The sequence below is a fragment of the Aphelocoma coerulescens genome, chromosome 2 (genome assembly GCF_041296385.1).
Source record: "Aphelocoma coerulescens isolate FSJ_1873_10779 chromosome 2, UR_Acoe_1.0, whole genome shotgun sequence".
Classification (NCBI taxonomy): domain Eukaryota; kingdom Metazoa; phylum Chordata; class Aves; order Passeriformes; family Corvidae; genus Aphelocoma; species Aphelocoma coerulescens.
Window position 1 is genome coordinate 110,586,961 of NC_091015.1, and position 26,932 is coordinate 110,613,892.

Here is a 26,932-nt window from a genome sequence, read left to right on the forward strand (position 1 = left end):
GTAAGTAAAAGTGGACATTATCTTAAGAACAAGATATTTAAAGCATATATGGATAAATGAGGAGTTGAGGTTTTTTGAAGGGTATGTTGGGGAGCTGGGAAATTCCCCAGTTTTACGATAAATAGCGGCTTCTTCATGAGGGAAAAGAGAAAAAAATTACTAGTTCTTGCACAACAAAATGCAAGGAATTTGGTTCAGCAGTACAGAAGTAGAAATGATGATGTTCACTTTGTGTTTTCAGTAAGATGTAGCTTCCAATATTACTGTTTTGCCTACCATTAATGTACTTAGAAAAGTTCCTTCTTCCCTCACTGTACAAATTCATCATATACCTAGACTGCTTCATCTGGCTTGTTCAGGGTGTAGGCTGTAGAATGGCCACCTGAAGCTAGTAGTGGTTTTTATCACTGCTGTTTCTGCAGTGTATATATGCAGTACATAATGCCAGTAGAGCTGCCATTTCTGTAAAAGGTGTATCTCTGCATGTGTGCATATCCAGACATAAGTATTACATTGTACTCAGACCGTACCATAAGGCTCCTGCATGTTAGAAGCACCTACGGACACACACAGTTACATTGTGCAGCCTGGGCTTTATAAGCACTCCACTTACTTGCAAAAACAACTGCTCTTGATTTAGATAGTTTTAAATGCAAGTTTTCACTTTAAGTTGAAAACATATTACTCAGAAAATTATTCTGAACGTTTAATTTCTGAGGATAAGTAGTACCACAGCAAAATACTCCAGGATGACCACCAAGGATATTCTTTGTGACCTCGTAGAATGGATGTACTTGTCTTCAGTTTGTTGCCTCCAGGTAAAGCTACACTCTACAGCCTCCTTGATTTGCATTTAATTTTTTTGATCTCTTTTAGTAATTTTGGAGAAGGAAAGGCTGTCAGAGAAACACTTATTTTGCTGTGTGGCCTGCTTGCTTTTCAAGCACCTTTTAAAACAAATGCAAAAGCCATATTCAGGCTTTTAATTTACTTTGTAAAAATTTCACTTTTTCGTATTGTACCAAAAACATTATTGTAAGTCAAACAAATAAAGGAAAATGCAGTTTAAGAGTCTGCATAAGGTTTTATGTGCAACTGTTATGACTGGGCAGAAATTTGAAGAGCTCACTGTGAGCAAAACCTTCCAGCAAAATGCACTTCAGTGGTCTGACCTTGTCTGGCGTTTTGGTTTGAGTTTTTTTCTTCTCCATAGTAGGGGAAATGGATGCAGATCTAAGGGATGCATTACGCTTGGAATTGCTTGCTACTATCTTGTGGCAGATAATTGTTAACCTGAAATTACTGATACCTCAGTCTATACAATAGGATTTAAGACAAATTATTTATTTTGCATTTATTTCTATAAAATGCAACATATATCTCTATACATTTTTCTTTTTTACTTGTGATTTAGATCTAATTGATGGTATGTATTAGAATTTAATTCTTAATAGGTTAAAACATCTAGCATCTGAAACTAGCCTTCAGTGTAACTGTCAGTCACACATGATCACTTGTTCTTTTACATTCACAATCCTGTTTAATCCATCTGCATTTTCTTGATCTTCCTTTTTCACTTAAGGACTCTCACAAATATTGCTTTCTGTATTAATATATCTCTACTTTGTTCGAAACGTGACGACTTAGGCGCACACACACCTTTTAAAACAGTCTTTGAAACTGTTCCTTTCTGCACTGGGTCACAGTTAGCTTCTAGTATAGTATATATAGCATGATTTGGGAAAAGAAAGATTATTAAATCAACTTTTCACACTTTTCTATCATACACTTTTTGTTCAACAGTGGAAAATAGCTTTAGAAGTTTTAAAACTTGAGAGAAATGCCCAGAAATGTGTGATAATTTTTCTAAAGAATAAAAGGAAAAAAGGAGGAAAAATAGTGGTTGCCTCAGTAGTACTGAAATAGTAAATCTGATGGCTCACCTCTAAAAAAAAGTTTAATCTTGGTTTGTTCCCCCCCCCAGAATATGAAGATGGTGATTTGTCATCCTGGATAAATAGAGAAAGATTTCAAGGTTACCTTCATGTAGATGGCTTTACACTGTATGAACTTGGAGATACAGGTGAGATGATACTACCACTAAACTCTGACATCGTGCACTAAAGAGTAAGATAAATCAAAAGAGTACTAAGACCATGTTTTTAAACTTTAGAAATTAATCACTATCAGGTTAGAGCTAATAGTGGCGGTCTTTTGCTGATGTTGGACAGTCCTGTGACTAGAGGTTTCATCCACAGCCTACACTAGTCCTTTTCTCACAACATAAAAGTTTGTGTGTCTAATCCTGTAGTAGTCACAAAAAATAGTAGGACTTTTAATTTAAGAGCACCTTAGGTTTTGCATAGTTGCATATTAACTCTTGGAATAGATGCGGGGAATTTTAAAACTAGATTTAGAAGTATTAAATATGGATTTTTCAGATATCCTGCATCTAGTGGATTTAGATATCCTTGAAATAGATGTGACAAGGAAGGGAGAGGAGCATGTACTGAAGTGGACTTTTCCCAGAAAACTTCAGCTTTTCTTTAGCAGAAGTTCTGTAGGCCAAATGAAAATTTTGCAGCCAGGCGACCTCTGGAAAAGACAAATGACTTGTACTGCTCTTAAGGTGTACACATTGAGCTATCAGAAAAAATGCCATAAGTGTTGATTTTTCCAGGCCAGGACATCTTATCATCTGTATTCCATTTCAAAATACTTACATTCAGTCAATATTGTGTTTTTTCAGGTTTTAAAGAATATGAAACATCTATGTTCTTACATGTTTGTAAAGCTAATATTGTTACACCTACATTTTAAATTGTTATTTACAGAAATGCTATTGCAAGTTGTTTAAGTGTTGCATATTTTTTCCTGTTACATTTTTGACTAACAATTCCTCACATTACAAAAAAAATTGTTTTGACTTTATTAATACATTAGAGAAGCCATCATTTACTTTAGAGAACTTTATGTATTAATACATAGTACCTGGAATTTATTTACATCATCTTTTGCAGTCTAAAAGGTAATTAGTTGTCTCCTGATGTATTTATTAGATAGTGTATTAGGTTGAAAAGAAATGGGGAAAAAGTGAGAATTGAAGTATGGAAGAAGTGGGATGGGGAGAAACTACTGCTATTTCACAAGGAAGCCTGGGAACAAATCATAGTTCTTGCCCTTAAAACTCTTCTGTATTACTCGAAGAAGAGTGACTTCCTATTTTTGAGGGGAAAGATTCCTGTGGCATGGTGATAGGTAGGAACTGAGCAATTGGTTGGCTTGGTCGGGAGGGTTTTGAGTAAATTGTGGCACCTGGAGGGAACTGACAAATTGGCCATCTGGAGCCTTGGGTTAATCTGTCTGACAATTGCACTGTTAACAGATCTGCTTTCCTAACTTCAAGTGCTTGATCTGGAGAAACTTTGGCCAGCTTTTGAAACATACTGTTATCTGATTGACCATAGGACTCCTTGGGTTTGGTTTTTGTTTGGGTTTTTTTTTTTTGTTTTAATCAGAAAAACTTCACAAAGTAAATCCTGAAAAGATCGGTATATTCTGGTGTTGACCTTTAAGCTCCTCTGACAGAGGGCTATGAACTAAACTGTGTTTCTGATGTCATGAATTCTGGGCTCTACCAGTAAATTTTCCAATTTTTTTTTCATAATGCTCACAACTGTGTGAAAAATAGTCGTTACTAAATCGGTACAATAGTGATTTAATCACTTAGAGTCAGTAATTTGCTGCTATATAATAATGGTCTCCATAGCCTCATATATAGGTATATGCAAATATGCAGCTTGAGTAGGAAATTAATTTTTATCTGCATTTTCCCCCTTTTAACTTCTTTCTGTAGATAGGCTTTTCATAGGATGCTAGTGGTGTGACATTAAGCCCCATCTTAATTTATTTTCAGTAGCTTTGAGAAAACCGCAGCGTGGTCACCTTGAAGAGGCTCTTTGGCTCTGAGGCTGGTTTATACATAAGAACTAACTCCTCTCACTGGAGAGTACCTGTATCTTCTAAGTTGACATATTTCCCATCAGACAATGTGTGTTTCTTTTTAAATGGTTTCAAGAATTTTATTCCTTATTTTAGGAAAACTTGTGGCTATTGCAGTCATTGATGATAAAAACTCTTCAGTGGAACATACCAGGTACAGAATTGAGTATTGGTGGCACTATGGGAGAAATGTGCTAGTATGACATAGGGGAATTTGGAAGTTTCTTAAATATTAAGAAATATAGGTTAAATCAGTGGGTTTAACTTGCAAAGGTTCTTTAATTTCTGACTTAATGTACTAGCTTTACTTAATTTATGGCTTGGTTGAAGCACACATGAGTTCACTGAGATGGTGGGAGTTCCTGTATCACTCTTCTGCCACTTGTTAATGAGATCACATGAGCAAATCGTGATCTCATAGCTTTTAAAACCTATTGTGTCACCTTTTAAACATAGACAAAAGTGCTGGAGTTCAGATGACTTTGAGATGAACTCAGTGAGTTTAAACAAATGACTGTACTTCACTCACATTGAAAATTAGGTTAGCAGTGCTTATGTATTAGTTGTCTGTGGAACTTTAAAGAAGGGATATTTTCGCTGGGGTTGGAGTTTGCTGATGAGACTGAGAGGAACAAGACCTTTCCTTGTCCCTTTCTGTTTGCATACACAGACTAAAAAAAATACTGTTCAAGTACTGTGGATGCTATTTTCAACCTTTAGGAACTAAGCAAGATGAGCAAGGTGGTTTTTGTTGGTCCTTTTTGCTGATGAGGTACAAATTGCTGCTTACTGGGGAAATCTCAAGGTTTATTGTTTGTTTTTAGAAAGAGTTTATCCTGGATTAACATTGCCAATTTTTTTCCTTCTAGACTAAAGTCTATTATTCAGGAAGTTGCCAGAGATTATCGGGATCACTTTCACAGGTAGGCATACATGGTACTCTGATGTCTTAATTGAACTTCTGCATTAATCTTTCTAAGATACCAGTCACTTTTTTTTTCTATGTGAAAAATGGTACAGTGCCTGCTTTTATATTTGTATACTGATACTTAATAGGACCATTTCATTAACTGTGTTTCATCATGCGTGTTCTAGATCATCACTTTTTTTGAATTACATTGCTGAGTGTGTGCTCTCATTTTCAGTTATAGGAAAAATATTTAAGGGAGAATTCTTGCTGAAACCCACTACTGTGTTTTCTTTTTCATCATTTCATTTTTAACTGCTTCTCATACAGGGATTTTCAGTTTGGCCATATGGACGGAAATGATTACATTAATAGTTTACTAATGGAGTAAGTAAATTCTTTTTTGAATATTCTTTTCTTCTCTTGTATTTGTTGCCAAGTGTAGTTACTTGAAGATAATGTTACAAAAAGTTCTTGGCTTTCACAGCTTAAAAAAAAAATCTCTGTTGTCAGAATTCAGCCTGTAACATAGTATCAGTTTTTTGTTAAACTGTACAAATGTATAATTTAATGTTAGACGTTTGGTTTACTGATAATGCTGATGGACAAAGCTTATCTTTTAGGTCTACTTTTTTAAATTAATAACTGTTAGAATTGTGAGCTTTCATTCTTAATGTATTTTTAAGACCTAGAGAAGCATAGAATACATGGAAGATGCTGTCTACACTTGATATGTACATGGTTCATTTTGAAATTTATAGGTGGTTTAACAAGATGCTTGACAGTTGCCCTTACTTTGATCCTTTTCTAAAAAATGCATAATTAGAGAGTTGAGTTGCTTGGCATTTGTAGTTAACTACGTGTTCTCCTCTGGCCTTTGGAGTTCTGAAAGAAAGGAAAATCAGAAGTCAGTATGCTAATTCTGTAAGTTTTCCAAATCCCTTTCTCAGGGATCAAACCATTAATTAAGCATGTGTTCATGCCCCTAAAGATTCTAGGAGCTTCATGTGGACCCAGAAGCACAAGGTCTGTATTTTTGTAGAATGTCTGCAGATTAACACCTGAATGCAATTAATTTAAAAACAACTGTCTCTCAATTAAAATTGTGTGATTTGGTTGAGCTAGTGCTTTATAATTGCCAAAAGTAAGACCTCCGTCACTTCCTTGATTACTTCTCCTGTGCAGGCTCTTATGTCTGTCTGCTGAGCTGTTTCATCCTGTTTATCTGGCAGAGAAGAATTTGGTTTTTTTGTCTGGGCAAGTAGGAAATTTATTTTGCTGATTCAACAATGAATTCCCTTCTACTCTGTTGAGTACCAGCACTGATGTGCAAAGAAGTAGGAAAGGGAGATGAGATGCCTGGGAGGAAGGAAACGAAGGGAAAGAAGACAGGACTGCCACTTGGGATGGTAGTGATCTAGTGGCAAGATCTGTTCAGCTGGGTTTAACTGAATCTGCAAAATGCCTGATTTTGTAATTTTTAGTATATGGAAAGTGGTTGTTCAAGTAGTCACCAGCTTTTAATTATTTTCTAAACTACTGTATGCATTTCAAGCATAAGTAGGAAGCTGCAAAAGAATGCAGCAAATTATGTTCAAAGCTCTTCATGTGGCTACGTGAGTAATTTGAGTTAAAAAAAAAAGTATTGCAACTGCTTCGGTTTGTCACCAGATGGCAGCAAGTGGAAATAAAAAATCTGAATAGTGAGAAACATGTCACAGAACAGGTTGTTTACTGTACCAGATGGGTATAGGAATAAATTCTGTTTTCTTCACAAAGACAAAATATTCTACGATTTCTGGGGACAGAACCTAGTAGACCCTGACATTTATGAACTTGGCTGTAACTCCATTAGTAGACATTGTAATTCTTCTGTCTCTTCAGCAGTGTATTAAAATGCTTTTGTTGGATTAGAAATGGCACGTTTAAAACCATGCACAAAAGAAGAAATCAGAATATCATGTATTTTAATAAAAATACATAAGTTTACTTAAAATTTTACTTAAAAATGCTTTTCAGTATTTTAGTGAAAGCAAAGATACAGCTTTTTGTAAGCCAAGGTATATCGCAGAGAATGTCAGCTGTAGGTGTATGTAGAGCTCTCTCCTCTTGGAACTAACACATTAAATGTGCTTTTATGAATGTCTGTATAGCATATAGAATCTGTCTATAGAGGTTATCTTTCAGCTGCTCTACAACCAACTCTAAGAACATCAGTTACCAGGCTGTTAAATGCAACAGAGATAGTGCATCTGATTAATAAAACTTGTTCTGTTTTGGCTGGGATGACATATTTTGGCAGAAGTCGATAACTTGTTACGAGGTGCTTGCAAAAATACCTGACTTGGTTTGAATGCCTTCTACGTAGATTTCTTGTTTGTTTCTAATAAGAAAAGAATAAAAGTTTAATGGAAAAACATTATATTTAGAGACACTTACGTTGCAGATTCCCTCTGTGTACAAAGTTTTGTTTGGTTGTTTGTCTAGAGTTCCATGTAAAGGATGGCATTATTTTGTTACCCCTGTAATTACCCTTATGTTTTTTGAGGTGGCACCATGCTTTCAGCTTCAGTACTGGGAGTAGAGTCTGCACCTTAAAGTATTCAGCTTTCTAGAAGTTCATAAAATTGTCATCTACAAGTATTAAACTTGTTCACTTTTAGGTTTGCATTTGAATTAAAATCAAAACTGAAAGCCCCACCTAAACTGTGGGAGAAAATTTAGGATGATTTCAGTGACTTCAAAGAAAAATGAGCATCTTGAGTAAATAACCAGTCTTTTCATTAAATAATTTAGTATGAATTGGTAGGCACAGATAAGACTGAAATCATCATCAATGTTACATGGATTACAAATGTACATGGATGGGACACTACTGGACAAGGGTAAAAATGTAGAAAAAGAAGGTGTGCATTGCTTCTCGTGTGAAGGAAGTATCTGAATTCATTACTGACAGATCTGTAGAAAATTGACAAAGACTACCAGTGATTTTTAACCTTGTTTAATGTATTTAAATCTTTCTTGTCAAACAGTGGTTTTTTTCAGTATTAAAATTTCATAAACCTGATCTAATTTTGAATTTAATGCTACAATATTAAACTGGTTTGTGTTCAGAGATAATTTCTAACATTTTTTCTTTCCAATTATTATATATTGCACATGCACATGAATGTTAACTGCTGAGTAATAAAATTCTTCAAAAACTCTGCTGCTCATATGCCATCTCTAAAAGAGCTGTAGAAAAACTTTGCTTGATACAGCTCATACTTTTGACTTGACTGGCAGAGATTGATTGATAAAGGTGATAAATTAGACAATGTTTGTGTGGGATTACATCTTTGAGTTACACTTCTGCCTTTGTGAACTAAAACACATGAAATGCTTTAAGCATTTCATATACAAGGCTACTGTCTGGGATCTCTTACTTTTTGGGAAGTCATAAGGTACCTGATTTGCAGTTGCTTTGGGTACATAAAATGCTGTAAGCTTCAATACTGTCATTGACACGGATGTGAAGGAAAAAAATATTAATAAGAAACATGCCTATACCATCCAGGTGTTTATCTTCCCCCTTCTCTCTTGCTTTTAAAGAATTACTATAAAGAACACACATGAAGAGAAGATTAATGGATTCCCTTTTGAAACGATGTAGGGATTACTTGAATTGGAATATTTTGTATGGTAGTTCTTTAAATATATAAACTGTCTGTTTTATGTTTGCAGTGACTTGACAATCCCTACTATTGTTGTATTGAATACCTCCAATCAGCAGTATTTTCTACCAGATAGGCACATTGAGAGCACAGAAGACATGGTTCAGTTTATTAACAATATCCTGGATGGTACAGCTGAAGTAAGTATTCATTGTGGCTTGGAATATATTGGTTGGTGTTTATTTCCTTAGATGCTAAAGTAAGGAAAAAATTTGGTTACTCTGATAGTTATGCATGTGTTTTATATTCCTGTCCTGTCTTACTGTCTTGGGTGCTGTCATTGAATATGTGATTGTAAATTCTGCAGTCATGCTGTTGCATGTTGTACAAAGTAAGCTATCTTTTGTTTATAGCATAATGTTAGCTGGCTTCTTTTGATATTCCTTTTACTGGTGCAGTTGTAAATGGAGAGATTTTTATTCATCTCCTGGTTTGCATTAAATGCATTTGTTTAAAATTTTGAATTATAGTGCATAATTCTACTGCGCCCTTTCTTTTAGGTGGTAAACTAATAAATGCAGTAGCTGGATGAATTAAAAGTTCAGATCCAAAAAACAGTGTTATATTTGCTTTGGATGTTAGAAATGGACACAAGCTTACTCTTCTCTAAAACTAAAAAAGAGCTGTCTTTTGTTAAAACAAGAAAGTTAATAAATCAGTTGGAATTGATGACTTGGATAATTTTTGAATATTTATTCCCTCGGTGTACTGTAAGTTGGACAGAAGGCTATGTTGTGTGGATGAGGAAAGAGGTCATGGAGCAGAACTTTCATTTGTGCTTCCAGGGAGAGAATGCTTTGCCACAAAGGCGAGCTGCTAACAAATAATTTGGCTGCCTCCTGGGAGAAACCTATGTCTGGTTTAAGCCCCAATTTCACTGTATATTGAGTGCTTCCCGTGTTAGCTGAATCCCACTTTATATTACACCAGCAGTTTTAGGTCATTGGGTGGTAATAGCAAATAATGCAGAAGATACTTGTCATATGGGGTACTTTGGTTTATTTAATCTGACAGGTTGATGTAGAACATATTGGTGGATTTATGTGCTGTTCCAGACTTCTCTGGCTATGCTTCCAGTTGCAGTGTGAGGAGTATTGCTGTAACTTACTTGGTGGTTCCTTGTTTTTGAGTTCTCGCTTTTTTCATGGTTTTTGAGTGCATTGAATTATGTTATCAGCATCTGTTAGACTCTTATTTGTATGTATCTTTCTGGTTGAAACGAAGTGTAATTGGTTTCTGTCTGTTTTTTCTTTTTACTTGGAGGAAAATAATTTGTGATGCCTCCTGTTTGTTGCTATAGTGTCACTTAGGTCTTTCTATCTTTTGTTTGCAGTATCTCAGCTAGAGTGATTAAAGATTGGTCTAAATTCACATCTCTGTACAATACAAAAATACAGGATGTGGCTTCATTTAAGCTGTCTGCATTTAAGGTGTCTGTAGACATAAAATGGCTACTTTGGCTACATTCTCTGCCCAAGAAATTGTGCAGGTGTTGAGGAATGAGAGTCTTCAAAGTATGCTGGTAAACAGCTAATAGGATGCAGACTTTCTGAACCACAGGGAAATTTCTGAGAAGTCTGGCATTCCCCTTTCTCTTCCTTGGGAAGTGTTGGATTATTCACCTGGACTTTATTGTTGTTCTGTATGATCCTACACATAACCTTTTGTGAGTGTCTCATCTTTGTGGACTTCTTCTGCTGTTTGAGGGGATTTGGTCAGGTGCCAATCAGTTGACTTCCAAATATGTATTTGTTTCTCTGGCTACTCAAGAAAGGTGAAAACTGGTCCTGTTCAGCAGACAGGACTTCTGATTCATTTAGTTATTTTGAACACTGCTCAATTAGGGGTCATTGTAGGTATAGTCTGTCATTGCTTGACACAGGTTTTATTTATTACACCTTCCTATCTTCTCTTTGCTTAGTTCTTAGATTTTTCTAGCTGTGCTGTCATAATCCATAAGTGGATGTTCAACAGCTGCAGTAGTTTTGCTGCTATGTAGTTTTATCATTGCTACATCAGGACAGTTGCTAGTTTTTGTTAGTGTTCCTTTATGGTAAGAGAGCAAGTGTCAGCCCACTGTCCAAGTTGGCACTGATTGTTCAAAACAGTTGTGAGAGACTTTTTTATAAGACTATTGAATAATCTTTGTCCAAGCTTGGCAAGTTGGAGCATCTGGGCATCATGAGATGTAAGAATAATTACTTTTCATTTCCTTCTAAAGGGACTTAAGATTACAAGGTCAGAAGAATGAACTTTTGGAATCATAACTGAAAAATGTCAGCAGTTTTGATATGGTTCCATTTGAAATTTCAGGCACAGGGTGGTGATGGACTTCTGCAACGAATCAAGAGAATAATCTATGATGCCAAGTCTACTATAGTGGTAAGTTTTATTTTTCATTGAAGTAGATGGTGCCCTTGCCAGTCAGGATACAAATACTTTTAGAGGGTTTTAAAAATATTTTGTATGAGTTGTTTTATATTGTATATATTATAGGTATATGTATAGGTTTAAGACAAATGAACTTCTTGATTAAATTTTTTAATGATATGTGTGATAAATAATCAACATATCTTAGTTGCTTCATTTTTCACTGCTTTTCTGTATACCTGACATGTATTTTAAGGGACAGAACAGAGAGAATTCAAGATATTTTCCTTGATCCTTTTGACATCCTTTCCTGAAACTGGTACCACGTCACTGTTCTGAGGAATGTTACATTTTTGGTCTAATTAGTTAGAGCATAAGGGGATTAAATACTACTCTTTGTGTAGTTTTAAAGCAAACATTTTTGTCGTCTTTCTCATAGGTTAATTATGCTTAACAAAATTTTGTTGGGAAGATGTACACAAATCATTTCTGCACTCATCCTGCACCAGCAAATAAACCTGTAGTGTGAATTTAAATTGAAACTCGCTTGTTTCTAAATGAGTGGCTTCCAAAATTCTGTGAAAGTGCAATGTTTAGCCACCAGTTTCTGAAACCATAAGTCCTTCTTCCTGTGCCATTAAGCTACTCCTCCACAGGAAGTTCTCTCAAATTTTTTTGCAGACTAATTTTTGAGAATGAGACAAGTAAGAGATGAAACTTTTTTTTTAAAAGTGTTTTTTAACAGTCTTGGAACAACTGTTTTTAAAGCTTCAAAGAATGCATAGGATATGCAGTTGGCATGTGACCATTAACTATCCCAATGCAATATTGTAATATTTGAACTTCTGTGTCATTTTTTATGAACTCATAATAGAAATTGTTGAAGGTGGGGGCTTCTTGCCATTTTTGTGGAAGAAACCAACCAAACAAACCTAATTAAAAAAACCCCACAAAGCAGCAACCATAATAAAACCCAAAACCCAAACCAAACAAGCTGAAAAAACAAAATAACCCATCTATTAAGATAAGAGGACACAGTCTCTGTCAGGGAAGGTTTAGGCTGGACATTAGGAAGAAGTTCTTGACAGAAAGGGTGACTATGTATTGGAATGGGCTGCTCAGGGAGGTGGTGGGGTTCACCATCCGTGGAGGTGTTTAATAAAAGACTGGATGTGGCACTTAGTGCTGTGGTCTTGGTGGTTTTATGCCATAGGTTGGACTTGATGATCTCAAAGGTCTTTTCCAACCTAGCTGATTCCATGATTCCTCTAAAAAATACTGATTCTTATTTTGGATGTTTTTTGAATAAATACACAGAATGATAAGAGAAGTAATGCAGTAACTTTATATATTCACTGAAAGTGGTTTTTACTTTCTATTTCAACAGTCTGTGTTCAAGAGTTCACCACTGCTGGGATGCTTTCTCTTTGGATTGCCCTTGGGGGTCATCAGCATCATGTGTTATGGAATCTGCACAGCTGATACAGAGGGAGAGGTATTTGAGCATGAGGGAGCTAAAAAGGAAAGTGGTGATCGGGAGCTCACAGATGAAGGCAGTGAGGAAGAACAAGAGGAGGAAAAGAATGGAAAATACACAGAACTTTCAGATGGAGAGCTTAAACAGAAAGACATAATGGAAAAGAAAAAAGACTAACTTGTTTAGGAAGAGAATTCTCTAGAATTTCCAAACAGACTTATTTATTGGCAGTTGTCATTTATTGATTATCTTCATGAAAGAGGACCGTTTTATCTGCATCATGGTAGTTTTGACTTGCATGTATTCAAATTTTCTCAGAAACTGACAGAAAAAAAATGGATGTTCTCTTAATTGTCCTTAGTAGATTAACAAAGAGCAATTTTAAACTGAAGAAATTTTCAGGTACAGTTCTACACCATTTTTGTAAGAGTTTTGAATTGTTCATTTCCAGTTCAGAACAGTGAGATAATGTTACTTGACTATATGTGATGAACTGCTACTAATATAGCACAGCTATGCACTCATTCATATAAAGTTAAAGCTGAAAATGAGAAGAGGTTAAGAGAGCTGTAAAGTGTTTCAGAGCCTGATAGCTAAAGACAACTTACAAGTTTTCTAAGAAGTCTCATGTTCTACCTGTTGCACATTATTATGGGGGAAAAAACCAAAACCAACAAACTTTTCTATTTCCTCAAATTAAATGTAAATTGTTGGGAATTGGAGGACCGTTCTACCATGTAATAATGTAATTATTGGCAGTCAAGAATGTTTACTAGATACAGGATGTGGGAATTATATGCTAAGTTAAGTGTTTATTAGTGCTTTAGCAGCTAAAAATATTGGAAAATTATGTTAAAAACATTTTAGAATGTGATTGCCTGTTAATTATTTTCTGTGAGTGCTTGCACACTTAGAGTGCAAAAGATCTGTAAGTTTTCTGAATCTGCAGCACAGCTTGATAAAGGAAGACATAAATATGACTGTATAACTCTCTAAAGACAAGCTTTTTGAATGGTATAAATTTATTTTACAGTGTTTACTTGAGATTATTATATATCTTTGAGGTAGGTAGTTTCATTTGAGGCTGTTACCTACTCTGAAGGAGGGAGTTAGTGGAGCTTAATATTAATATTGACAGAGATTGATCAGTGTAAAGAATTTTTGTTACCTGTTTCATCATAAAAGCCACTTTTAATACAAACCTGTGACTGCAAAAAGGACTAATTTGTGCCCAGGGCTAAAGCTCCCCAAGGATAAGCTATAAAGCAGCCTTTGGCATCAATATCGTGGAAAGTACCACAAAACCAAAACTTTTATTGCTCCTCCTCAAACTATTCATGCTGGGGTTTTTCCTTTTTTTCCTTTTTTTCCTTTTTTTCCTTTTTTTTTCCTTTTTTTCCTTTTTTTCCTTTTTTTCCTTTTTTTCCTTTTTTTCCTTTTTTTCCTTTTTTTTCCTTTTTTTCCTTTTTTTCCCTTTTTTCCCTTTTTTCCCTTTTTTCCTTTTTTTCCCTTTTTTCCTTTTTTTCCTTTTTTTCCTTTTTTCCTTTTTTTCCTTTTTTTCCTTTTTTTCCTTTTTTTTCCTTTTTTTTCCTTTTTTTTCCTTTTTTTTCTTTTTTTTCCTTTTTTTTCCTTTTTTTTTTCCTTTTTTTTCTTTTTTTTTTCCTTTTTTTTTCCTTTTTTTTTTTCCTTTTTTTTCCTTTTTTTTTCTTTTTTTTTTTTTTTTTTTTTTCCTTTTTTTTTTCCTTTTTTTTTTTCCTTTTTTTTTCCTTTTTTTTTTTTTCTTTTTTTTTTTTTCCCTTTTTTTTCTTTTTTTTCCTTTTTTTTCTTTTTTTTTCCTTTTTTTTCTTTTTTTTTTTCCTTTTTTTCCTTTTTTTTCCTTTTTTTCCTTTTTTTTTTTTTTTAAGGCTGTATTACTGTATAATACAAAATATGATGTCCTCCTTACGAGGCAGCTTGATCACGTAAGAAATTGCTATAGCACTAAATTAAGGAATTTTAAATAAAAACCATGAGTAAGCTTAAATAGACAAGTTCTATGTTTGCATAAATTTGGTGATGCTGTAGAATTGTAGCCAGGGAAAATGTATTGCATCCTTTTTCCGTGTGGGAAAGAAACTTGTTTCTTCTGTTTAAGTAGCTTGGTAACAGCTGGCTTCATGTTGCCACTCACGGTACCTTAAGTAGATCTTTGACTTGAAAGATTTTGGTTATCAAACAGTATAAACAACATGTAGAGAGATCAGGAAGTTTTTGGGGAAAGATTCCATGTCTGATGATGAATCCAAACTTTTTCCATTTGGGAGGAGAGAGAAAAAATGAGGTCATAGAACACTGAGTAGCGGGTATCTGATACATTTTTTCCCTTTTTTTTCCCTCTGTTTTCTGTCTATGATTGCCTTTTTTTCGTTTTTGTCACTATAGCCAGTTGTACATAGTGGCTGGAGTTTTCATGCTTTTTGTTGATGTTTTATTTTTTTGGTAGAACCTTTGAGAGGTGTAGGTTTAGCATATACATGAGGAATAGGTGTTTAGAAAGGGGTATTTTTTTTTAAATGGTATTGAGCTGCCGAGTTGTTTTTTGAAAAAAAAATTTAAAAAATCACTTAACGAAAGGCCTGTAAATTTCTTTGGACTTCTGCACAACTCAGTGCTGATAGTCAAAATCTAGGACTATTAAGGCAGTAATATGTTTTCTTTGTCTCTTTTTTTAAGATTTCAGTACAGATCAGTTGCGTATTTAATGTTGGCTCAGGCTGGAAACCTGCAGCTTTTGACTTAATAAAAAAACCTGAAGTGGTCACCGGAACAGTGCTGTTCCTTCTTTGGAATGCAATGAAAAGGAAAAAATACCTGAGTTCTGCTGCACTCCTAAGAACTGTTTCAACATGGAGCCTTCTTTTTTTGTGGTTATTTTTGTTTGTGTTTATAGTCAGTAGTAGCCAGTTAACTTGCTGGGAAATCTGAGATGTGGACCTGAATAAGGATAAATACTGTAGAAGAAATGGATCACACTGGGATCTGTTCAAACTGTAGCACTTAATAGCTGGAGTTAATAGGAGGAAAGCCTGTATGCTGGTCACTTCTGAACTCTAATGTCCATCAGATGTGTACTGAACTGTTGAGGATTAGACTTGAAATGTACTGCTGTTTTCATCAAATCCTTCCCCCACCTACACTGAACAAGTCATGGGGAGAAGAAAGGTGGACAAGTCATATACTGGGTGTCAGAAGTGATGTGAAATTAAGGTGTTTGCTGTAGTCACATAAGTAATCTAGAATGCTGTCTGAGGAGGGGCATTTTATTTCTTTTCTTCAGTCTCTAGAGGTTTCTTAAAGCAACTTCATTGTAATAACTTTGGATTCATAAAATAATGCTGCTTTTTTTTAAGTCACGTGTAAGCCTTTTGTTTTTCTGTAATAAAAAGGATTTAAAAGATCTTGTTTCCTTTGCTTAATTTACAGTGTCAAGCTTAGATGTTACATGTCATGTAGGAGGATGTTTGTTTTAAGTTTACTGTAGGCCCCGAGTCACACAGTGCAGAAATGCAGCTGGTACTTTGCAGTAGTTTGGAAATAGACTCTAGAGGTAGGAGTTAATACTTGCTTGTCTGTGATTTAGTGAGTGCTCTAGCAGTATAACACAAATGCATTTCCAGAAAAGAGATTTTAAAGTACCAGACCTACAGGAGTTTCTGTAGCAAAGGGAAGCTGAGTCAGCCTGTCCTAGCTTACATTTCCTTCTGGAAGCACTTGAGTAGTCTTGGCACTTGGACGTGCACAGTCTCATGCTGCTTCATTGTTTAGCTAGGCTGTTTTAACAGCCCTTGTCCACACTGTGGTGCTTGCTGCTTAAAGGACAGGAGGATGGCACTCTCAGACATCTGATGTGATGAAGATAGCACAAAAGTGGTTAATTCTCATGAAGTACTTAAGCAAAAGGTTTAGCTTGCTCTATTTTGGTCCAGAACTAACTTACCCTGTTCCTCTTCTGTCAGCATGTTTGGAGAAGCGATTGTATTTGGAGGAGTGGGAGGGTAGAGAATTGTTCTGTTGACAGCCAAAAGCTCAAGTCAGCGAAAAGGCTGCGAAACCAGAATGTATTTCCCTTAAGCTGTTGAAATCTACTGAGACTACAGATGTTTCAGGCTGTATTATCCTGTGGCAGACTGGTACTGGCTCTCAAATCTTCTCGGGGAGCAAAGCTGCTTTCTGCAGTTTTGTTCTTGTCACTGAGCACATCTCTAACAGATCGAATCACACAGAGCTGTGGCATCTCATACTGCTAGAACCAACATAGACAATTTTGACAGTATTGTGCTGAATGCTTTGTAGGGCTCCTGGGAGGTTTTCCTAAGCTGCCGAGGCAGTGTACATGTTCCTGAAACAATTCTCTGATTTCTGAAATGTTAACCATTTTTAAAAGATTGCTGTGACTATCTTGTATACAGTTTACTGACATAAAGCACCGTTTACCAGCTGATGTGAATTCTCCTGTTGCTAGCAAACTTCCTTCTGCTTATACACTAAGGAATTGAAAAATGGAGTTGCTTAGCAAGGATACCTAGATTGCAAGTATTCTACATAAAGCAGTTTTGAATGGAGAATTGTGGCTTTTAACAATAAAGCCTTTGAAGAGAAGCAAGGAAACCTCTAAGGTGATAACTAATAAGAGGAATAGAATTGCTTTGTAGCTCAGTTGCACGGTTGGCGTAGTCTTCATCTGGGTTGATGACTGTCCTGACCAAAACAGTGGGTGGTTTAGGCTGTCTTGATTTAAGAGATGGAAGCTTTGCTAAGCTCTACGGCAGACACATGAAGGGGATGAAAATGCGTAGACAGAAGTAATGGGAATGGGAGAAAGGAATGGAGCAGGGCCATGTATTACCATACCACTGTCTCGTGCTTTGGGTGGATGAGCCATGTTTAACATAAACTCCCACTGGTATGCATGGAAGTCCTTCCAAAAGAAATCTTCTATTCTCTACTTCCTGTACAGAGAGCCTTTGGCTGGTAAATTTGCCTGCCATACAGCAAGTAGCATTACTACCAAATCAAGATTATTTGTGAAAGTTTTTGCTGTTTCTCCACAGCAATGTACACCCCAAGTCATTCAAAATAAGATACTTCCATGGTCATCCTTTGTTCAAATCAAGAGCCAAACCCCAGCTCTGGTTTGTCTTAGGTTGCTATACTGCTAATTTAAAGGAATGACACTTTGTAGCATACTTAAATTTTTGCTAAGGTGGCAACTTGTAGTCTTAATGCTTTCAGGAATTAAAGATCTAATCAATAATGTAGGATATTTATTTTCATCTTAAAGAAGTGCTTTGAGTTTTTATAAATTTTAAAAAAACACATATATTGCAATAGTGGCTGCAATTTTATTCTTTTTACTTGAAGAGTAAACATTAATTCTTAATCCAAAATAGACAATGTGCTAGTTCATAGACTGTTAAAGCTTTAAGTGTCTCAATACTAAAAGAAAACAAAAAGACTTTGGGACTTCAGTGTGTAAGTTTTTAATCCCTTCCCAAAGTAATTATTTTTTTCTTTTATCATTGAGTCATTTTGACTTGGAACTGACTGTAAAAGATACTGACTGTAACTTTCTGTTAATCTTTTTTTTTTTTTTTAGCATGCTTTTATAAAAGCATTTGTTTGAATATTGTCACAGCATACTGTTCTTGAAAAATTGAAATGCAGACTGGTGATTTGGATGGCCACTGGGTAATTTTGTTTATTTCCTCTTTCCTTTTGGAAAATACATCTTTTTTTGATCTTAACTTTGCATATTGGGCCAGTTGAGCTGCTTCTCCTTAGCGCTTCTTTCAGGATCAGACAATTCACTAAACATATCCTGTTGTCCTCAGGTCTATATTATAGTCTACTAGATAACATTTTCTGAAAGCAGACTAAAAAATAAAATCCCCAAATAGATACCACTATCAAAATATCAGTGTGTTTTTGTAAGACATTTTTGGAGATTATTTTGTCAACAAACTGTTAAATCTTCAAGTATCAGAATAGCTTTCCTGTCCCCGAACAGAACATTTAGGTAGAACAGGAGGTATTTCAGCAAAAGGGTGGTCCTATGGTAGACTGCATCTCAAAGGGTCTAAATGGTCTGTACAGAAATATAAAGTTTCTAGGTATAGAATTCCACTGTGAAAAAAGAGATCTTCTTTATAAAAAGTGGGACAGAGCTAAGGCTTCCTTCTTTTCATCCACTATGAAAATTAAATTTAAGGGTATTTCCTGCAGAAGATAGGAGAAATACTTGTTGGCCCAGACAAGTCCTTGACAATGCATTAGTTGCTTGTAAGATGGAAGGAAAGATACATTGCCTTCAGTAGATTTTACATGTAAAAGCTGTGTCTGGCTCCCAGTGGACAAAATAATTATAAATTATGCTGTGCCTTTATGCAAAATTGTGCTTTATGCAAATAAACACTTGAGAATTGAGCTAAACCTTGAGATGGCATTACTGTGGTGCATTATCTTCCACCTTTGCTTTCCCATCTTTTAAAAATACCTTTTTTTAAAGCAAATGCAGAAGGATTGCATAGTTTTAGTCTTCATTGCTCATTTATGAAATCCCAAAATGCTTCAATTCCATCCAAAAATGCCGCAGGTTGCAAGAGATGGTGTGATATATTGTGGTGTTAACTTCTTAAGATTTATCTGTTGTTACTGTGAGGTAAGAAGTATCAAGTGTTTTGGAGTGGGTTGAAAAGGTAGTATTTTCTAAGAGAGAAGTATTGTTCTCTGTTGAGTTCCTTCAAGAGACAGAAATACAAGAATATGAGAAATTCTCTTTGGATCTTTAAGCAGCTGGGAGCTTCTGTAATGACTTAAAATAGGATTTCTAGCAGAGGGAGGGAGGGTAAGGAATACTTGATTTCTAGAACAGGATTTAAATGAAGATATGAATCTGGAACATAGTATATTACTGTTTTTATACATTGAATCATGTGTTGTTATAGTTTAAGTGGTCTGTCTTAGAGAAGAAAGCTGTCAGTGCATTCATGTAAATCTGTGTTGAGTTTTAGTTTCCAGAGACCACCTGGAATTCAAGCATAATTCAGAAGCATGGGGTTCTTTCTGTGGGCTGTAGCTGCATCAGCTTCAGGTGTCAGAAATCTAAATGCTAAGATACACTAAAAATAACATTTTGAGTGCTCACTTAGCTTTGCAGAGGTTCAAGCCATGTATGGAAAATTAATCCAACTCAGGCATTGTGTGTTAACTGATGGAGAATGATTATCTGTGATTTAAACAATCTCAAGAAGAGAAGTTGCAAGCCTTCTTTTGGTTTCACAAATGGTGGTCATGAGGCGGGAGGAATTTTTTATATTGACATCCTTAACTTGCATCTAAAATGTGTGATCTTGGCTAGAAATGTGCAGCAAGGCTTGTAAGGGAATGAAGTTTGCAATGAAGGCTAAAGGTATGGTGATCTTAAAGTAAGACTATTCCTCATGTTAAGCTGCAATGGAGGCTAGGAAAGAGTTGTCAAGTAAATGCATAATTAAATAATGAAGCTTGTAATATCCACATTCAAATGATATACTGCTCTACCATGCCAGTCATCTTAAAAGAGTGTTAATAAACCTGTGGTTGTGTCAGGATACTATGCACCTTGTTGGTAAGAAAAAGGGAAGTTTCCACAGCACTGGCAGTTCTTCTCACTTCCCTTTAGAAGAAGGAGTGCCTCAGTGCTGACCTTTGGTGTGAACTAGCACTGCTGAGCTCCAAGCCAGTTGCTTTTCCCACGCCATTTCCTAGAAGCAGGAGCTTGAATGCACAGAGCAGCACATCTGGCGAGCAGCAGCTGTGGTAGCCTGTGTCACACACGTGTGGGTCACCCCATGGTAGTTTTCAGAAAGAGTTAGAAGTTGGCCACAGTGAACAAGAGCCAGAAAAGTGGTGGTAGTAGAGAGTTTAGGAGCTCAGCTTTGACACCCAGGATGTGTGCTGCTGTGAACAGCTTTAATGACCATCTGAAGGTACAGGGGAAAAGACGCTCTACACACTTCAGAAAGTCATTGTTGCATTGCTGTGATGATGTATCACAAGGTAAGGAAGAATACATGAGGTGCAGAGGTGAGCAGACTGAAAAGCCTGTGGGGTATTTCCTCTGCTCAGGCCCATGCAAGCTTATTTGAAGAGTGGACAAGGCCACTCTTTTGGGGACAGCAAGTTCATGATCACAGAAGGAGGCTGGTCTGTGCCTGCTGGTCCTTGGGCAGTGATCTTGCCCTGTCATGTTCAAATTAGAGTGTAGACATGCCATGGAACATTAAGTTCAGTTTCTGGCCATCTTCCTTTGACGTGAAGTGCAGTTTTAAGTGAGTTACTTAGGCCATAGTTTCATTATAGTGCAACTTTAATGACAGTGCTGGCTTAAGGAGTTTCTATCCTCATACCTTTGTAGGCTGTCCTTCAAATTATGGCCAGGCAGACTATTGGAAAAGCAGTGCTGTGACTGGAGCAATGATCTGATCCGGGTGAATGCAGCTCCTCATATACAGAATATTGTGCCAGCATACAAGAGCAAGAGTTTGGAGGAAGTAGCAGAGTGGAAAACATTTTAATTGCATTTCATGACCAGCTGCCTATGCTGACTTAAATATTTATTTTGCCCTTTGCTTGCTCCCTCCAGAAAACAAAGGTGATTCATCTGAGTCCATACAGTGAAGAAACTGTGGGTTGCTGTCCCAAGATCCCTCTTTCAGTTGATGCCTAAGGTTTTAAGTTTTATATTTTTCAGATCCTGTTCTGCTAAGTATGTAACCCTGAAACTTCATATAGCCTGTTAGCTACTGTTCCCTCATACCGGTTAGACATAACAAACCATCTCTAGGTTTGCACTTCAAGGACACCTTGTTGTCCCAGACCCCAAAATATGTAAACTAAAGCCTTTGAACGGGGTGGCAAACTTGGGGTAATTTCTTCATTGCCTGAGATTTTAGTTGGGGAATTAACCCTGATATGCAAATAGACCAAACTTATAAAAGTGTGAAAAACTCACGACCCGGGATTCATCTTGAGTGTAGCCTCTTGACTGCCTAAAGAGTAGCCTCTTGACTGTACCTTTGAAGACCCTTCAAGTAAAGACCTGATTTTATTCTCTTAATCTTGTGTAACCTCTGTTTTCAAGTAGCCACACTTCAAGGCATCAAGTAGTGAAGTAATATTGTTTGTAATCTCTCTTAACACCTTCTTTCTAGGAGAGCTAAAATGGAAGAAGAAAAATCCGAAGCCTTGTCATGTTAGGCAAAATGCATCTTGGACGGAATATAACTGGGTAGGAGTGGGAAGGATGCACACTGTGGGGAGTCACTGTCACAGGGTTAAGATGACACTAGGTTACACATTTGTAGATGAATTCTGCTTTACGGTTCTGCATGTGCATTTCAAACCTTAGAACACCTGAAGTCTGAGTCCAGACTTAGCAATCTTTTTCATTTGTGCATGACTAACTTATGCAAGCAACTAAGAGACACGGGAGCTACATTATAGGAAGGAACAGGATTTTCAGACTTGCATTTTAAAAGAATAATTTGTTATATATATAGAGAGAGAAAACAAGTAAAGGATTTTTAGACCAATCCATCTGGCAGGTAGCAATTGCAAAATTTTTTGGTATAATTTTCTGTATGAGAATGTAAGAGCTCTATGAGGTGGATAGGGTCAAGGACTCTTGCAAGAGAAGGTCAAATGAAAATCTCAAATGTCTGAAATGCTTTATTTTGGAAACACTTTTCCCAAGTTAGATGAGAACAATGTGGTTGTAACCTTGGAGAAGCAGAGGAGACAGTACCAAATGTTATATATTTTATGTCCCTAGTAACTTGACAGAAAAGCAAAAGGCACCATTAACTAGCAGTGGCCAGAGATGTGTGCTGACCACTAGTGACAGCATTGACCCCTCCTTATGACTGAAAAGACCACTTTCTTCAACCAGGTGATCACTTGCCTGTTATATCTAGCAATTTATTCTGGTTTCTTTCACTTCTTTTTCCCATTCCTCTAATTTTCAGTCTCCTTTTGTATTTTCCCCTGTAATTCTTTTGCCATCTCTGCCCTTTCCTAACCCTTATTTTTTTTATCCCCTGTTCTTTCCCTGCTTATATAATAGCAGTGATAATTATACATAAAAACCAGATAACACTGTAACAATAAATAGTTAGGAATCTTCATTCAGGCTACTGTGTGACTTCTCACGTTGTTTCACAAGGATGTTGTTTCCTTTGTGGCCCAAAATGCTCAGTATTTTACATAGGTTTGCTCATTAATTTTGACTGGCTGAATTGAAAATAATGGGCTATTTTATTATTAAAATAAGATGAAAACTTGTTACAAGTAACTTACAGATTTGAGATTGAACAGATTTGTATGCAGTATAGACCACATCTTGTCTTTGCGAGCTTTTTCCTTAGGAGTTGCCACATTTCGCTCCTATATTTAGGAAACTGTAGAATTTTGGATTTGCCCCTTTTGAATTTTTGCTACAGTTAGTGAAGGATTTAAAACTTCCCTTCAGTGATGAACATACAGATAAGCATTTGCTGATTAGTTTTGTCTTGTCTTCAGATGATAAACATGGTCTTGTAAGCTACTTTCTCCCTAGGCATTTATTAAATTCCACAATTACTGTAGAAACAAACATATCTGCTACTCTTGTTGCTCATATAGTTAATCTTTGGATCAGCAATTGATGTTCAGTTAATTAGACTATGGATGCAGAGAATATATTTTTCAGATTGAAAAAGCAATGTGGTTTGGTTTGGTTTTTTTTTTTTCTCAGTCCTTTTCTTTCTTCCTTGTCTCCTGCTTTTATAGTTTTGAGTGAAGTCTAAAGAAAGGAGATGATGTGATCTAGAAGGGAGTAATTTTAATGCAATGGCACAGTGTCTGTGGAAAACACAATGGTTACTGTCCAAGAGTTGATGTTCTCTTGGCAGAACAATTTTAAATGAGCAGAATTAATGTTCTTTGTTTTTCCAGACTGCTGTAATGGTGCTCTGATTCTCATCTAGCCAAGGTGTATTCATGGAGGCCTCTTTCTCCTTCCCCTTCTTTGTTAACATAAACAAACTACCTTAGAAACAAACTACTGTGTCCCGTGCAACTGATAAGCCACGAGGGTAGTTCTCAGAATGAAAACATCTCATTTGCCTTGTTTGAGACATGACCAGTGCTTATGTAGTATTTACAAAAATAATTCCCAATTAGTCCAAATAATTTATGCTTGAATAGAACTATAAGATCTTTGTGGATTTTTCAAATGTTTCTACCACTGTAGTTTATTACCTTTTTGCAAGGTAATTTTATTTTTGTGAATTGATTTTTTGACAGTGGTATTTTGTCAGCAAACTTCTAGTTGTGCAAACCCTAAATTTCTGTGCAACCTGCAGAAATGAAACAGGAAAAATGATGATTCAGCAAATGCTCTCTTGTAGAATGCAACCCCCAAACATCAGAAAAGTTAATTTGCCTGTATTAACTAAATGTTAGGATTAAGACTGCTAGTCAATGTAATTTCTAGTATCTGTATCTGCTGCAATGAACTGAAATGTTCAAGTTTTTTATGGTGCTGTTTAGGCTATGCCACACCTCAAGTTTCTCAGAAAAAAATTGTATTAACTTGGTTCTGCAGCACTGTAGTTGAGGTCTGGTAAACTGTGGTTCCCGGAAATATTTGAACCATGGTCCTGGGAGATAAAAGATGAAGGTAATATGTAACTTAAACACAAGTTGATCTACAGATTCTTCAAAGCAAAACAAGCTCTTCCTTTCAACTTTTTAAAACACAACTGGTAGAAGCAGAATTCGAAACTATTTTACTTCACCCTCATTGCTTTTGCATTCCATTTAACAATCAGCACCTTAGTGCCCTTCTAGAGTAAGTTGCTGCATAATGGTAAATAAATTTATAATTTTATAGACTCCATATAGCTGCACAGTCGCTATGAAATGTCTTTATATGTGAACAGTGGAAGCATAGAAACAATTGAACTGCCTTTGAAACTGAAAATCCCAATGAGAGACAAAATATAAAACTTCAAAGTAAATTAATCATTAATAAAATAAAATTTTATACCTAGATCACAGGTGTTACTGTCACACAGGTAACAATGATAAAATGCTTATTTAAATTAATATCTATGTCTTTCCAGCTTAATATATTCATATGAGTGCAATATTAAAAGATTGTTTAATTATCCATTCTTTCAGTCTTCTGAGATTCAGGAAAAAAAATCACAATAATGAATAAAAAGAGAAATATATTATAACTGTCAGTCATTTGTATAATTCAATTTTTTAACAGCATATGATTCCATTACTAGGGAGATTAATAGAGAAAGTATAAGGGTTTTTTTCCCCCTGAAAAATACATTTAGAATGCCATGATTGGTCTCTTCCACAGAAAATAAAAAGAACATCTCTTTAGTTAACACTTTGCATTTTTCAACAAAAATTTAGACAGTTCTGCAGAATTGCTTGTGAGAACAGCCCATGGAATTTAACTGAGATTTCAAATCCTAATCTTCCAGCCGTTCCTCTCTGTTAATATGGTAATATCAGTAAATACCAAGTTTCTGAATCTATGTGTTAATGTGGGATCTTAATAATCAACAGCCAAAACCAGTCCTCCTAGTTCAAGGCAACTGAAATATAATTGAATATTTACAAGTAATTCAATTGAAAAAAAAGAAAATCATAGCAAAATTAAAAAAAAAAAAAAGAAGACAATTCAAATAATAATGTTTTAAAGCATTTTCCTTTAATGTTTTCTCTTTGCAATGTTCTAATGTTTATTCATGATGCCCCCCACTCAGAATGTGCTTTGTGACTCTTTAGTTAAAGTCAACCAATAAAACCCAGAAGTGGCTTTTAATGCTTTATGTTTGAAAGTAATTGGTCAACAGTTAAAATAATTTCTGTAATAGGCCAACAGTTTAAAACTCTAACATATATATTTGAGAGTAAGATGACTATCAGTTGAAAAATCCTACTGCTCAAAAGAGGGACTGCATTGCTACGACGAATCACTGGTTTGATTCAGCTCTAAAATACTTCCATGTGTTTAAGTTAGGATTGAGCAAAAGTTGTAATATTAGTTGTGGAGCTAAATTATCTGTTGCAAACCGTTTGCATGGTTTTTATAAACAAGTTTTCAGAAATGCTTTGATTACCCACTTGAGCTTTCTTTTGAGTAATCCAAAATAATACCTTTCTGTAGAAAGGTTATGCAGCTAAAAAGCTTGAAAATTACTTTGTTGTGCTGTTCCAAGTGGGCTTACAAAATGTCAAGGATGATGCTATTTCCAAACCAAAGAAAAAAAAAAAGAAATCAACCCTATTTTTTTTTTTTTTTTTTTTTTTTTTGCTGAAGCATGACTACTGTAACTCCATGCATTTGGTTTTACTGTTGTGACTCATCCATGAATATGCTGTTTTTCTCCATGCTGGGATACTCTTCAGTGGGCTTTCTTTAGGACAGAGGCAGCAAAATAAAGTGGGTTGTATTTAAATGTTTATTAATTTTAGTATCTTCCTCCTCTCACAAATTCTACTCAGCTCTGTAGTTTGTGAATGTAGGCATTTCTAGTAGGAAGATACTCGGTCCTGTGGTGCACTATGGAACTGTCACAGAACTGAAATTCTGGGACCCTTACATGATATTTTCTTCTAAAATGCAACTTTTAGGGCTGTCTACCAACTTCTTTTTTTCAAATATACTTCAAAACAGTAGAGTGTGAGTTCTTTTTCTGAGTACTCAATATCTCAATATGTAAGATACTTAGGCAGCTCTTCACCAAAAACTGGAATGCCAGTTTAAAGGAAGCCAACAGCCTCATCCACTTAAGTGCATTGAATGCTTTCATAAACATGTCTTAGGTCTGCATCATGTTTATAATACATAAATATTAGCTACTTTGGCAATCTGACCATAACCTCTGTATGATTTTTGTGTAGGAACCCCTGGAAAGGCAATAAAAATTTTTACTCTGTGTGTGTCCCCCAATATTTTCTATTTTAATGCTTGTTTTCTCTGCCAGTTTCACTAATAGGAAAAAAAGGAAAAAAAACCCAGGGGACTGATCAATGCAGTTGCTGAGATATGATTACACTTTGCCTATTTCTTTTGAAATTAATGTTTAATTAATTAATGGTAGAAAAATAAGTCAACAAAAGATTCAAAAATGTGCCATATATGCCTTACTTGGCTACATATTTGCACTTCTGATTATAACAAATAGTTTGTTTTGTATCATGGCATTTAAAAACAAAAAAAAAAGGCATTTTACTCCAGTTGTGGTTAGATTACTTTTTAAGCTGTGTTTTATAGTGATTCTTAATAAAAATGAGAAGTTAGGTTCTAACTTAGAGTACAGTAAGCACTCTTTTTTTTTAAATAATAACACATTGTTTTCTGTTTAATGGAAGAGCTTT

At 35.6% G+C, this 26,932-nt stretch overlaps 1 protein-coding gene across 4 annotated transcripts in view; it reads left to right on the plus strand.

Annotated features, from left to right (window-relative positions):
- Window positions 1-25,190, plus strand: part of TMX3 (thioredoxin related transmembrane protein 3) — a 39,158-nt gene extending 13,968 nt beyond the window's left edge. Inside the window, exons 10-18 of one of the 4 annotated variants that reach the window (XM_069004364.1) lie at window positions 1,985-2,083; window positions 4,099-4,156; window positions 4,872-4,925; window positions 5,240-5,296; window positions 8,633-8,762; window positions 10,936-11,004; window positions 12,380-12,487; window positions 21,132-21,216; window positions 21,700-25,190. In XM_069004364.1, coding sequence (XP_068860465.1) covers window positions 1,985-2,083; window positions 4,099-4,156; window positions 4,872-4,925; window positions 5,240-5,296; window positions 8,633-8,762; window positions 10,936-11,004; window positions 12,380-12,487; window positions 21,132-21,215 — 659 coding nt within the window. In that variant the 3' untranslated portion in view covers window position 21,216; window positions 21,700-25,190. Of the gene's footprint in view, window positions 1-1,984; window positions 2,084-4,098; window positions 4,157-4,871; window positions 4,926-5,239; window positions 5,297-8,632; window positions 8,763-10,935; window positions 11,005-12,379; window positions 12,872-15,181; window positions 15,907-21,131 lie in introns of those variants that run through there. The other 3 variants (XM_069004362.1, XM_069004360.1, XM_069004361.1) reach the window with 3 other exon arrangements.
- The last annotated feature ends 1,742 nt before the right edge of the window (window positions 25,191-26,932 follow it).